This window comes from Saimiri boliviensis, chromosome 13 (genome assembly GCF_048565385.1).
Source record: "Saimiri boliviensis isolate mSaiBol1 chromosome 13, mSaiBol1.pri, whole genome shotgun sequence".
NCBI classification, from domain to species: domain Eukaryota; kingdom Metazoa; phylum Chordata; class Mammalia; order Primates; family Cebidae; genus Saimiri; species Saimiri boliviensis.
Genome location: NC_133461.1, coordinates 56,158,451 through 56,172,948, shown reverse-complemented (window position 1 = coordinate 56,172,948; position 14,498 = coordinate 56,158,451). Strand labels below are relative to the sequence as shown.

The following is a 14,498-nucleotide window of genomic DNA, read 5'->3' as shown; positions in this document are numbered from 1 at the left end:
GTCTCCCTTCTACAGCAGTAATTGTTACCTAATGAAATATGTTAATGGTTTCTGGGTGTGGTGGCTTACACCTGTAACTCCAACACTTTGGGAGGCTGAGATGTGTGGATCACTTGAGGTCAGGACCCAGAGAACAGCCTGGCCAACATGGTAAAACCTCATCTTTACTAAAAATACAAAAATTAGCTGGGCCTGATAGTGCATGCCTGTAACCCCAGCTACTTGGGAGGCTGAGGTAGGAGGATCACCTGAACCCAGGAGCCAGAGGCTGCAGTGAGCCAAGATCTTACCATTGCACTCCAGCCTGGCTGACAGAGCGAGACTTCATCTCAAAAAAAAAAAAAAAAAAGTGTTAAAGGTGATTCCAAAGCCCAGGGACCCTAATGCTTGTCATGTTCTTACTGGTGACTTTTTCCTGCCCTTTTCTTGCTTACTTAACTTTTCTCATTGATTTCATGTTGGTTTTATGTTAACTACATGTATTAGTCCACTTTCATGCTGCTGATACATACCTGAGACTCGGCAATTTACAAAAGAAAAAGGTTTAATTGGACCCACAGTTCCGCATCGCTAGGGAAGCCTCACAATCATAGCATAAGGCAAGGAGGATCGAGTCACATCTTACATGGATGGTGGCAGGCAAAGAGAGCTTGTGCAGGGGAGCTCCCCCTGATAATACTATCAGATCTCATGAGACTTGCTATCACAAGAACAGTATGGGAAAGGCCTGCCCCTATAATTCAGTCACCTCCCACTGGGTCTCTCCCACGATACATAGGAATTATGGGAGCTACAAGGTGAGATTTGGGTGGGGATATAGAGCCAAACCATATCTTTCCAACCCTGGCCCCTCCCAAATCTCCGCATTTCAAAACCAATCATACCTTCCCAACAGTCCCCCAAAGTCTCAACTCATTTCAGCACTAACCCAGAAGTCCAAGTCCAAAGTCTCATGAGTCAATGCAAGTCCCTTTGTCCTATGAGCCTGTAAAATCAAAAGCAAGTTAGTTATTCCTAGATGTAATGGAGATACAGGCAGTGGATAAATACAGCCATTCCAAATGGGAGAAATTGGCTAACACAAAGGGGCTACAGGCCCCAGTAGAAACTCAGGGTGGGGGGTCAAACCCCACATTTCCCTTCCTCACTGCCCTAGCAGAGGGTCTCCATGAGGGCCCGTCCCTGCAGCAAACTTTTGCTTGAGTATGCAGGTACCTCCATACATCTTCTGAAATCTAGGCAGAGGTTCCCAAACCTCAATTCTTGACTTCTGTGCACCCACAGGCTCAACACCACATGGAAGCTGCCAAGGCTTGGGGCTTTCACCCTCGAAGCAATAGCCCAAGCTGTACCTTGGCCCTTTTTAGTTGCAGCTGAAGCAGCTGGGACACAGGGCACCAAGTCCCTAGGCTGTACACAGCACAGGGACCCTGGACCAGGCCCACAAAACCATTTTTTCATCCTAGGCCTCCAGGCCTATGATGGGAGGTTCTGCACTGAAGACCTCTGACATACCCTAGAGACATTTTCCCCATTGTCTTGGGGATTAACATTCGGTTTCTCATTACTTATGCAAATTTCTGTAGCCAGCTTATGCAGGGAAACTCCCCCTTATAATACTGTCATATCCTATGAGACTTACTGGCTATCCTGAGAACCTCATGGGAAAGACCTATCCCCACAATTCAGTCATCTCCCAGTGGTTCCCTTCCACAACACATGGGAATTATGGGAGCTACAAGATGAGATTGGTTGAGGTGGGGAACAGAGTCAAACCATATCACTACACTGTGGATGACTTTAGAGATTCTTTTAAAAAATTCTGTTTTAAGAGCTTTGTGGAGCTCAGCTATGTCAGGAGAAAGGACAGCAATAAGGAGGTTAAGATGAATGAGCTCCTGGAAGGGAGACATGCTTCCCTCTCTGCCTCCACCCCACTTTTCCTTTTTGCCTTCCTTCTCTTCCTTTTTCTTTTTTTTTTTTTTTTTTTCTTTTTTTTTGAGATGGAGTTTTACTCTTGTTACCCAGGCTGGAGTGCAATGGCATGATCTCGGCTCACCACAACCTCTGCCTCCTGGGTTCAAGCAATTCTCCTGCCTCAGCCTCCTGAGTAACTGGGACTACAGGCGCAAACCGCCATGCCCAGCTAATTTTTGTATTTTTAGTAGGGATGGGGTTTCATCATGTTGACCAGGATGGTCTTGATCACTTGACCTCGTGATCCTCCCACCTTGGCCTCCCAAAGTGCTGGGATTATAGGCATGAGTCACTGCGCCCAGCCTTTGCTTCTCTTCCTTTCTCTTCTACTATTTCTCCCCTTTCTTGCCTTTCTCTCTTACCTCTTGCCTTTAAAAGCAGTAGAGATGCCACTTTCAAGACTTGAAACCTTCCCCAGTTTCCCAGTAGAATATCATATTTACTGGATGAACTTTTTTTTTTTTTTTTTTTTGAGACAGAGTCTTGCTCTGTCACCCATGCTGGAGTGCAGTGGCGCGATCTCAGCTCACTGCAACCTCCGCCTCGTGGGTTCAAGCAATTTTCTGCCTCAGCCTCCCGAGTAGCTGGGATTACAGGTGCCTGCCACCATGCCCCTAAAAATTAGCCCAGCTAGTTTTTGTATTTTTAGTAGAGACAGGGTTTCACCATCTTGACCAGGCTGATCTTGAGCTCCTGACCTAATAATCCACCCGCCTTGGCCTCCCAAAATGCTGGGATTAGAGGCATGAGCCACTGCACCCGGCCTGGATGAACTTATTAATGAAAAAGAGGTTGGCAGGGCACAGTGAGTCACACCTGTAATCCCAGCACTTTGAGACGCCAAGGCAGGTGGATTACATGAGGTCAGGAGTTCAAGACCAGCCTAGCTAACATTGTGAAACCCCATCTCTACTAAAAATACAAAAAATCAGCCAGGCATAGTGGCACATGCCTGTAATCCCAGCTACTCAGGAGGCTGAAGCAGGAGAGTCACTTGAACCCAGGAGGTGGAGGTTGTAGTGAGCAGAGATTCTGCCACTGCACTCCAGCCTGGGCAACAGAGAGAAACTCCATATCAAAAAAAAAAAAAAAAAGGATCAATGTGGAGCCACTTTTGCTCCCAGATCAAATTATAGTAATTATCTAGTAGGGGGCATCTTTGTTCCTATGGATTAAAAAGCAAATCCTTTTGAAAGGACAGGGTCAGGGTGGTGGCAAATAGTCATCAAGCATTACATATCATGGTTTGTCCTCACCATGTAGTGGGGAGAGAAACTCCAGGCATCATCAAGCCTTTATAGATTTTCTTTTCTCCAGGAGATGCTGAGGTTAGGAATCTGGAAGTTTTTGGTTTGTGATAGGGAAATGTCAGAATTGTACTTATTCAGAAGCCAGAAAGTGTTGAGTAATACTCCACAATCTGAAACTTAGAGCCATACATAAGCTATAAATAAGATCTTGTAGAACTTGTTAGATTTCTTTTTTTTTTTTTTTTTTTTTTTTTTTTTTTTTTTTTTTGAGACGGAGTTTCGCTCTTGTTACTCAGGCTGGAGTGCAATGGCGCGATCTCGGCTCACCGCAACCTCCGCCTCCTGGGTTCAGGCAATTCACCTGCCTCAGCCTCCTGAGTAGCTGGGATTACAGGCACGCGCCACCACGCCCAGCTAGTTTTTTGTATTTTTAGTAGAGACGGGGTTTCACTATGTTGACCAGGATGATCTCGATCTCTCGACCTCGTGATCCACCCGCCTCGGCCTCCCAAAGTGCTGGGATTACAGGCTTGAGCCACCGCGCCCGGCACTTGTTAGATTTCAAAGAAGGAAAGGAAAGGAGAGAGAGCAAGAAAAAAAATTTCCCCACATCTGTTCAGTTATTGGTAGTCTTCTATGAGCAGGAATAGCTCATTGAACCCATACGCCTAATCTTTGAAAGTTTTGGGTGATATTCTGAGGATACATGCTGGACTTCTCTGTATTTAATTTTTTTGTTGCTTTTGGGGATTCGGGTTTTTGTTTTGTTTTGTTTTTTATTAAGACAGAGTCTTGCTGTGTTGCCCACCTGGAGTACAGTGGTGTGATTTCTCCTCACCACAAGCAACCTCCTCCTCTTGATTCAAGCAGTTCTCCTGCCTCAACCTCCCAAGTAGCTAGGATCACAAGCACACACCACCACACCCAGTTAATTTTTTTTTGTATTTTTTTTTTTAATAGAGACAGGGTTTCACCGTGTTGACCAGGCTGGTCTTGAACTCCTGACCTCAGGTGATCTGCCCACCTTGGCCTTCCAAAGTGCTGAGATTACAGGCGTGAGCCACCATGCCTGGCCCAACTGCAGAGTTAGATATCACTGCCCTAAATAACTGAATTTGCACTTTGAGGCCTATCAGGGATAAATGGAAAAGGAAAAAAAACTTATTTCTGAAACTTGTCTGAAAAGAAGGAATGTAAATTTGTTTCCCTTCCACATCAAATTATGGTTGTTCCTACTCTGCTCCAAATTGAAAGAGACAGAAAAATAGAAACTAAAACATTATCTCAGCCAGGTGCAGTGGCTCATGCCTGTAATCCCAGCACTTTGGGAGGCCTTGTTGGGCAGATCACGAGGTCAGGAGATCAAGACCATTCTGGCTAACATGGTGAAACCCCATCTACTAAAGTGGCATGTGCCCGTAGTCTCAGCTACTTGGGAGACTGAGACAGGAGAATTGCATGAACCTGGGAGGTGGAGGTTGCAGTGAACCAAGATCAGCCCACTGCATCCCAGCCTGGACCACAAAGCGAGACTCTATCTCAAAAAAAAAAAAAAAAAAAAAAAAAAAAAAAAAAAAAAATTATCTCCATGTTAGTGTCTGATCCTGCATCTAATTGATTAAATGAGGTATTAATATGACTTTCAATATTTCTGCAGTGTCATTTCAGGCTCTTTGTCACATGGCGAACCCAGTCATGGACTAGCTGATAGAGTCATTAATTGCAGAGAAGTTCTGGAAGCTTTCAACCTCCTGGTGCTCCAGGTCAGCTCCTTCCCATACACTCTACAGACCCAGCAGTCCCGCATTAGCTCAAACAATGAGGTTCACTGGATACAGCTGGATACTGGGGTGAGTCTCTTGCCTGCTTTCTGATACACTATCATGTCCTCAGTTCCCCAGGGGGTAGGACCTTGTAACAAAATATGGTCATGGCTTACGACCATATTCACAAGAATTCAAAATCTAACATAATGGTTTATGTAAGAGTTCAAAAATCTAACATAATTCTGTATCTTCTTAAAGTTCCATATATTCACAATTATTATAAGACTAAAGGCTAGTGAATAGTGTCCTATATAAATTTGATTAGGTGGTTCTTTTCTTAGATATCATGCAGATACAAAATTATCCATCCTATATAGTTTTCGAAAAAGTAGGTGATGTTATCTGAGACCATCGTCAATATCCTGGATTTCCTTTGTGCCTATAATATGATTAATTTCACACTGAGACCTGAAATTTTATTGTCCTCTTGGATGACCTCTTTGTCATGATCTGTATCACTGTTAATTACTCTCTTGCTCCTCTAGCAACTGTTTTGTTTTAAATCAGTTTTCATAGTCTTCTGTATGAAATGAGATGATTATACTGTTACTTTAAATTACTCCATAAGCACTGAATGCATTGAGACTACCCATCTCAACACTGGATATATCCAGGGCTTTATAGTTTTTACTCCAATCTCTAATATTGAAAAATATTTTCTATGATCTACAAACTGCTAAATAAACTATCAAAGAGAAGAAATATGAGTTTCATTAAAACAATAAAAATTAGGCCAGGCACGGTGGCTCATGCTTGTAATCCCAGCACTTTGGGAGGCCAAGGTAGGTGGATCATGAGGTCAGGAGTTCGAGACCAGCCTGGCCAACACAGTGAAACCCCGTCTCTACTAAAAATACAAAAATTAGCTGGGCATGGTGGCAGGCACCTGTAATCCCAGCTACTCAGGAGGCTGAAGCAGGAGAATTGCTTGAACCCAGGAAATGGAGGTTGCAGTGAGCCAAGATCATGCCACTGCACTCCAGCATGGGTGACAGAATTAGATTCCATCTCAAAAACAAATAAATAAATAAATAAATTAGCCATTAAGCAATGGATTCTTCATTTGAAAATGTTGAACACTGGATATTTTAAAATAAACATGTTTAAGTAAAAAACACCAAAAATGTGTTATATAAAACTAACATTTATCAACCCAGTGCCTTTCGTTCTGTCATGAAGTAGTTAGGTTTTCTCTGACTTTGTGCTCTTGTCTTTGAGCATTGGATTGTTCCAGCTCAGGTCCTTAAAGCTTACTGTCTTCAGCAGACACTGCCTTATGAGAACTAACTCAATATGTTCTCTATCACTAGAGATTACTTTGAGCTTTTGCTTTCTTGGTATCTTCTCCATACCAGCTCCAGTCATTCATTGGGCAGTTGAGTTAGGGGTGAGATAACAGAACTACTGTAGTTCCTTTGCCTCCAAACTACAAGGTGGACCTGTGGGCTGCCCAGGCAGCTGCTAGGTTGCTCTAACAAAGAATGGGATTGCCAAGAGAGTGAATGGAAAGAATAATTATTTTTTTAATTAATTTTTTTTTTAAGACGGAGTCTCACTCTGTTGCCCAGGCTGGAGTGCAGTGGCACTGTCTCAGCTCACTACAACCTCCACCTCCCAGGTTCAAGTGATTATCCTGCCTCAGCTTCCTGAGTAGCTGGGATTACAGTCATGTGCCACCATGCCTGGCTATTTTTTTTATGTTTTTAGCAGAGACGGGGGGGTTCACTGTGTTAGCCAGGACAGCCTCGATCTCCTGACCTGTGATCTGCCTGCCTTGGCCTCCTAAAATGCTGGGATTAAAGGTATAAGACACCATGACTGGCCCAATTTTTGTATTTTTTTAGTAGAGACAGGGTTTCACCATGTTGGTGAGGCTGGTCTTGAACTCCCAACCTCAGATGATCTACTCACCTTGGCCTCTCAAAGTGCTGGGATTACAGGAGTGAGCCACCATGCTTGGCCAAGATTAATTCTTTTATTAATCTCACAGATAGTTTTCCTATTACACATTAAATTTCAATATATTATTGGGGTGAAGAGAGAACTATATTAATTCAGTCTTTTTCAAAAGGGATCACACCCCAGTGATAGGAAGAAGGACCAATAACCTCTACCCTTTATTTTCTCCTACCATGACATAGAAAAACAGATTTAAAATAATTTTCCTTAAAAGTCATTTTAAGGAAATGACACATTGGCTCATGCCTGTAATCCCAGCACTTCGGGAGGCCAAGGCATGTGGACCACTTGAGCCCAGGAGTTCAAGACCAGCCTGGGGAACATGGTGGAACTCCATCTTTACAAGAAATACAAAAGTTATTCAGGCATGGTGGCATGCGCCTATAGTCCCAGCTACTTGGGAGGTGGAGACAGAAGAATGGCTCGAACCCAGGAGGTGGAGGTTGTAATGAGCCAGGATCACGCCATTGCACTCCAGCCTGCGAGACAAGAGTGAGACTTTGTCTCAAAAAACAAACGAACAAAACTTAGCTGGATGTGGTGGCAGTTTCCTGTAATCCCAGCTTCTCAGGAGGCTAAGGCTGGAGAATTGCTTGGACCCAGGAAGTGGAGGTGGCAGTGAGCCGAGATTGTGCCACTGCACTCTAGCCTAGGTGACAGAGTAAGACTCCATCTCAAAAAAAAAAAAAAAAAAAGAGGGGAGGAGGTTCTTATCTTAGACATAATCTAGTAATGTACTTCTGGATTAAAGATATGATACCAGGGATTTATTCAAAATAATTGAGAGGTGGAGAGTTATTATACTCTTCTTCAATTTAAAGTTTAAAGAAATCATCCCTGAAATTGAGATCAACATGGAATAAAGGAAAAAAAAAAAAAAAAAAAAACACTTAATTTAATTTACAACAACTTTATACATGTAAGGTAGAAGCTCCTAATGATTAGGCTCTTTTAGTTATTTTGAAGCCAGTATCCCAGGAGGAATAATTGGAAAAAAGCTAACTAATTTAATTCAAAAAATATGATTGAGCACACTTGTGGACTTGTATTGAATCTTTCAAAGAACACACAGGAAACTGATGGTTTAGGCTGAGCACGGTGGCTTACACCTATAATCCCAACACTTAGGAGGCTGAGCCAGGGAGATCATTTGAGGTCAGGAGTTAGAGACCAGCCTGACCAACGTGGTGAAACCTCATCTCTACTAGAAATACAAAATTTAGCAAGATGTGGTAGTGGGCACATGTAATCTCAGTTTCTTGGAAGGCTGAGGCAGGAGAGTACATTGAACCTGGGAGGCGGAGGTTGCAATGAGCCGAGATTGCACCACTGCACTCCAGCATGGGTGACAGAGTGAGACTCTCAAAAAAAAAAAAGAAAAGAAAAAGAAAACTGATGGTTTAGAGGAGAACAAAGTACACATCTAAGTCACTATTACACAGAGGTGAATAAGACAAGTTCAAAAAATCAAAACGCTCCAGGGGTTGAAGGGAGGGAGGAGTCACATTCATTTGAGAGGTCCAGGGGAGGCCCCGTGGGAAAGAGAGCACAGAGGATGGCCCTGAAAAGACAGGAAGGACTGGGCAGGGGGATAGGGGCAGGAGGAGGCACTCCTGGCAGCAGACAGTGTGGGCAGGGGACACAGAGGACAGACACTATGGGCATTTTTCAGAGGATGCCTCATAGGACTCAAAAGAAGCCTGAAAATATACACATGGAGCTGTGAGTGCCAAATTAGCAAAGTTTACACTTATTACACAGACATTAAGGATTTTTTAGCAAGGGTATATATATATATAGCATTATTAGAATTTATCTATTTCTTGTTTATATTAACAATGTAAATGTACAGGTTGATGAATTTTCACAAACTAACACACCTGTGGGACCAGCACTCAGAACAATAAGCAGAATATTACCACCACCCTGGAAGTCCTGTGTCCCTTCTAGGCACCCCCACTAATGGGTAACACTATTCTGGACTCCTAAACCACAGATTTGTTTTGCTCAGTATGGAGCTTGTATACTCTCTTGTATCTCTTTGCTCAACATTTTGTGTGTGAAATTTGTCTATACTTTGCAGTATGTACTCTCTTGTATTTGACTTCCTTTGCTCAACATTTTGTGTGTGAAATTTGTCTATAGTTTGCATGAATCATAAATCACTCTTTTTTTTGAGACAAGGTTTCACTTTTGTTGCCCAGGCTGGGGTGCAATGGCGCCATCTCACCTCACCGCAACCTCCACCTCCTGGGTTCAAGCGATTCTCCTGCCTCAGCCTCTCAAATATCTGGGATTGCAGGCATGTGCCTCCACACCCTGCTAATTTTGTATTTTTTTAGTAGAGATGGGGTTTCTCCATGTTGGTCAGGCTGGTCTCAAACTTCCGACCTCAGGTGGTCCAACTGCCTTGGCCTCCCAAAGTGTTGGGATTACAGGCGTGAGCCACTGCACCTGGCTGAATCATAAATCATTCTTTTTGCTCTGTTTGTGTGTGTGTTACACTGTATGACTCCACCACAATTCATTTATCTATTCCATTTCATATATTTTAAATAGTACTGCTGTAACATCCTGGTACATCCTTTAGTAAACATACGTATGAATTTCTTTTGGGTCTCTGCGAGTGAAATTACTGGGTCATCAAGTACACATATATTCAGCTTTAGAAGCTACAGAGAGGCAGTTCATTCAATCTACAGGCTAAGTCAGAGTGATAAGTAGATCAGCCAGTGGCTTTTCTGATAATTTGGGTTAGAATGAATAAATACATGAATCAGAATGGTGGTCCCGGCAATAAAATGGATGGGAAACATGGTAAATTTTCTAGGATTTGTTTATTCAGAGAGAGGGAAGAACCAGAAATATTTTTGAGGTGTTGCCTTTAGTTGGAAAACAGAAGTGAAAGAAGCTTTTTGTTTGTTTTTTGAGACAGTCTTGCTCTGTCGGCCAGGCTAGCGTGAAGTGGCACAGTCTTGGCTCACTGCAACCCCTGCCTCCCAGGTTCAAACGATTCTCCTGCATCAGCCTCCTGAGTAGCTGGGATTATAGATGCGCACCACCATGCTCAGCTAATTTTTTTATATTTTTAGTAAAGATAGGGTTTCACTATGTTGGCCAGACTGGTCTTGAACTCCTGACCTCAAGTGATCTGCCCTCCTCAGCCTGCCAAAGTGCTGGGATTATAGGCGTGAGCCACTGCCCCTGGCCCGAAAGAAGTTTGATTTGTGGAGGGTAGATGGGACTGACTTTAAGACTGAGTTAAGATAGAGGTGAGCACACCATTGTGTAGATTAGGGATTTTTTTTTTTTTAATAAACAATGATTATTGAAGCAGCTGGTGTGGTTAGAATCATAGAAGAAAATAACAAAAAGAACTGCCAAGAGGGTAGTGAGGCCAAGGACCAACAAGTCAACACCACCAGCATTGGCCTCAAGAGTCCTTGGTAACCTTCCAGGGAACAGCATCTGAAGAGCAGAGCGTTGGACAGAAGCAAAGGCAGAGACGGCAGCAAAAGGCACAGGGGGCATGGAGGGTCACTGAAAGGGCAGGCCTTCCAGAGCTGGGAGTTTGCCTTATGAGAAGGGACATTCTTCCCCCAGAAACAGTGATTCAATACATCACACGATTTATAATACCTAAAATGTATCTTTACAGTAAAATCATTCAGAGTTTCATAGCTCATGGTTTAAAGGATGGTTCCACTCATTTCTATTAAAATTTTTGTAACATATACAAAACCATGGTTACAGTTTAATGCAAACAGAACAGATGCGGAAAATATTCACTTCTAATTCTAATTTTTAGTAGCTCTAGTTCTCAAAACCCATATTGGCTGCAGTTAATCACAGGCCATCTATTTCCCAACCAGCTAAGGAAAGAGAAAGAGAAATAAAAACAAGGACAGGTGGGTGGATGCAAGGTGGATGCATCGTATCCAGCAGTTCTAATGCTGTGTCAGGAAGAGCAGCAGGCTGGAGTAGGATTTATTTTCCCAAAGAAATGGCCCAAGGGTTAGAGGAAAATGTGAAGACCAAGCACACATTTCATCAAGTTTTTCCAAATGACTGTGTCTGCAGTCCAGATGAGGAGGGAAACTTAGATGAATGACTTTTTTCCCTGTGAAATGACTTATTTGACACAGTTATCCAGAACACAGCTAAGCCCAGATGGAAACAAGTAAAGGCTTCTAGCCTTGAAATGTCATGCAATCTATGCTCTCAGTCTCCAGTATCTCTAAGAACATAGTCTGATGCTCTCATAAAGCCTATTTACTCTCAAATAAACCCTATTCCAAAAAGCAGGGCTTTGGTGGGGGCGGCTCAAAAAATTAAAATCTGCCAGTTAAAACATGCTTTATTTTTATCTCATGAACCTTATAAATCGTACAGTTGTTTCTCTTTAGTTGGTTACTAAAAAGCTCAGAACCAGCCAGTCACAGTGGCTCATGTCTGTAATCCCAGCACTTTGGGAGGCTGAAGCGGGTGGATCACTTGAGGTCAGGAATTGGAGACCAGCCTGGCTAATGTGGTGAAACCTTGTCACTACTAAAAATACAAAATTAGCTGGGTGTGGTGGTGCATGTCTGTAGTGCCAGCTACTTGGGAGGCTGAGGCAGGATAATTACTTGAACCTGGGAGGTAGAGGTTGCAATGAGCCAAGATCATGCCACTTCACTATAGCCTGGGCAACAGAGTGAGACTCCATCTCAAAAAAAATAAATAAATAAATAAAAATTTTTAAAAAGCTCAGAATTTAGGTTACCAAATTTGTAGCCCACTTCTAACAAAATGTGCAGAAACTTCTGGCATGCACTTTGGGGGATACTAACTTTATCCCTGGCCCAATCTTCCTTCTCTTACCTTTGCTTTTTCTTTCTCTGATTGCTTAATGTATTTTTATATTTTTTTTGTTTTGTTTTGTTTTGTTTTGTTTGTTTGTTTGTTTTTGTTTTTGTTTTTTTGAGGCAGAGTTTCACTCTTGTTACCCAGGCTGTAGTGCAATGGCGTGATCTCAGCTCACCGCAATCTCCGCCTCCTGGGTTCAGGCAATTCTCCTGCCTCAGCCTCCTGAGTAGCTGGGATTACAGGCACGCGCCACCATACCCAGCTAATTTTTCGTATTTTTAGTAGAGATGGGGTTTCACCTTGTTGACCAGGATGGTCTCGATCTCTTGACCACGTGATCCACCCGCCTCGGCCTCCCAAAGTGCTGGGATTACAGGCATGAGCCACCGCGCCCGGCCATTTTTATATTTTTTAAAGCTGCCTTATTTCCTTTATAATATGAGTTGGAGAGTGCTTAAATAAAAATGTCAATACATAATAAATAACAAAATTGAGACCAAATGGCACAGGCAACATGACAGCAAGAAGTGACTGTAAAAAGCTAATGTAGAAAAGATGCAAAAGAAAACTAAATAAAAACAGATTCATGAACTCAGAAAGCTTACTTAATATTCTGGAGCTTCTGAGTGTAAGGACAAGCAACTTACCACCTGTCTCAAGATCCTCTGAGGGCATCCTTGTGTCACGTCCTGAAATAGCTGTTCATTTTCATAGTGATGACTGACTCATCAAGAAGGGGCTACATTAAATACTGTGGATCCTGTTTAAGGAAAGTATATATTCCATTTTTAAAGTAAAATTTGTTTGCAAAGATAAGCTTTTATGAGTTACCAGTGTGGAATAATGTCAGAAAAGTTAAGGTTTCTGTAACAGAGGAGTTTGTCAATCTCCAGAGAGTTCTGAGGAGAGCCTGTGTATCTGTATAGAGAACTGCTTCCAGCAGGGAAAAAGGCTGAGAACTGAGGCTGTCTGACCTTGTGTATTCCAACAAAAGATAAAGAAAACAAACCATGTGCCTGAAGGAAGTGTGGCAACTTTACACTAATCACATATTCAGTTCCTTTGAATTGAAATTTTACTTAGTGCCTCAGAGATGACTACAGAGTTGGTGTTGGGTTACATAATGAAACACATTTTTTTTTTTCTTACTTGTCAGGAAATAACCTCTTATACGGATTCCTCCACCCCCACCCCTTTTGGAAAACGAGACGCACTCTATCCTGTCCTCATTGGGTTTTTGCTCTGTATTTTGAACCAGGAGGACGTGGGCTGCGAGGAGAAGCTGTACTTTGGCTTGAATGAATACAGCAAGTCTTTGCAGTGGGGGGTCACGAGCCCGCTTCTGAGATGTGACGAGGCTTTCGAAAAAATGGTGAACACACTCTTGGAGAGGTAAATAGTAAATAAGGCCTTCTGCTCTTCTCTCTCGCTGTACTTGCAGACCTAAAATAGCCAGGAGCCTTTTGTGTCAGTGCTACGGGGAGTTGGATGCAGCCCTTGCAGATAACAAGCAAAGGCCAAATTAAAACAGCCTTTCCTAAGATGCTCTACTATTGTTTTCTGTGATCGTCCAAGACCAATAAAGGAAAATACGACCAAAATGGGACATCGCACTGCTTTCTATGCTGTCAGCTCCCAGTCATACGTCATTGGTATCATCAGGAAAGTGACAGGGTAGAGAGGGATTTGCTTATTAAAGACCTGCTCCTCTGAGCTCCAGCCTCTCTGACCCTAAACCTTGGACTTTCACATTTTCCCTCTTTTCTCCCCTGTCTACCACAGGCAAGAACCCTGAGATGATTCAGTAAAAACTATATTATGAGAGATTTGAACTGTACTCTGGAAGAAATTAAAGAACAATCAGAGAATTTAAATGAATTCAGTTCTTAGGGTACCTCCTCTAGTCCCTGACCTTAGAGTTTAAGGATCATGACTCTTCCGATTTCAGTGAATTTGGTTATTGAGGTACCTCTTCTAGTCCCTGACTTTAGGGATTAGGGATCATGACTCTTCTGATTTAAGTAAATTCAGTTCTTGGGGTGCCTCCTCTAGTCCCTGACTTTAAGGATTAAGGATCATGACTCTTCTGTCTTCTCTTCCCTTTTCTTTAAGGGAAAAAAAAATTCCCCAGTTCCAGATTAAACTCTGAAAGAGTTTTTTCCCTCCATGACCTTGAATCCTAGATTCAAAGAGAAGGTAGAGACATTAGAATTTACCTAACCTAATAGAAGTCCCTGTCTGCCCTCTGCAATACTCTGTTTGATCATCCAATGTTGGGGCAATGGGCTTTATTTTATAAGGCAAATTCTAATTTTTAGTAGCTATAGTTCATAAAACAGCTTTCATTGATCATATTATTTAACATCTGTTTAACAAACCTGCCTCATAATTTTGCTAAGAAAAAAGGAAATTAAAATGAGGACCTGTGGATGCCTCCTATTCAGCAAATTATAATACTACATCAGGAAAGAGCGCAGGATTAGAGTAGGGTTTGATATTTTTGCAGCTGTTGCATTTGGGAAGTCTTAACTGACACTGTGACATTAATCCTTTCACAGCACATGTAGTCTTAATTTTCCAAAATCATCCCATGAGTACCCCCTTTAAGCGTTCCTTCCCACCTGTTACATCCACCAGC

The 14,498-nt window shown here is 42.5% G+C and overlaps 1 protein-coding gene across 4 annotated transcripts in view; it reads left to right on the top strand.

Annotated features, from left to right (window-relative positions):
* The window catches only part of GREB1L (GREB1 like retinoic acid receptor coactivator), a 316,336-nt gene that overhangs the window by 251,607 nt on the left and 50,231 nt on the right, over window positions 1-14,498 (top strand). For all 4 annotated transcript variants that reach the window (XM_003924788.4, XM_074383696.1, XM_074383697.1 and 1 more), the window contains 2 exons: window positions 4,885-5,077; window positions 13,119-13,252. In XM_003924788.4, the coding sequence (XP_003924837.1) occupies window positions 4,885-5,077; window positions 13,119-13,252 (327 nt within the window). The remainder of the gene's footprint in view (window positions 1-4,884; window positions 5,078-13,118; window positions 13,253-14,498) is intronic.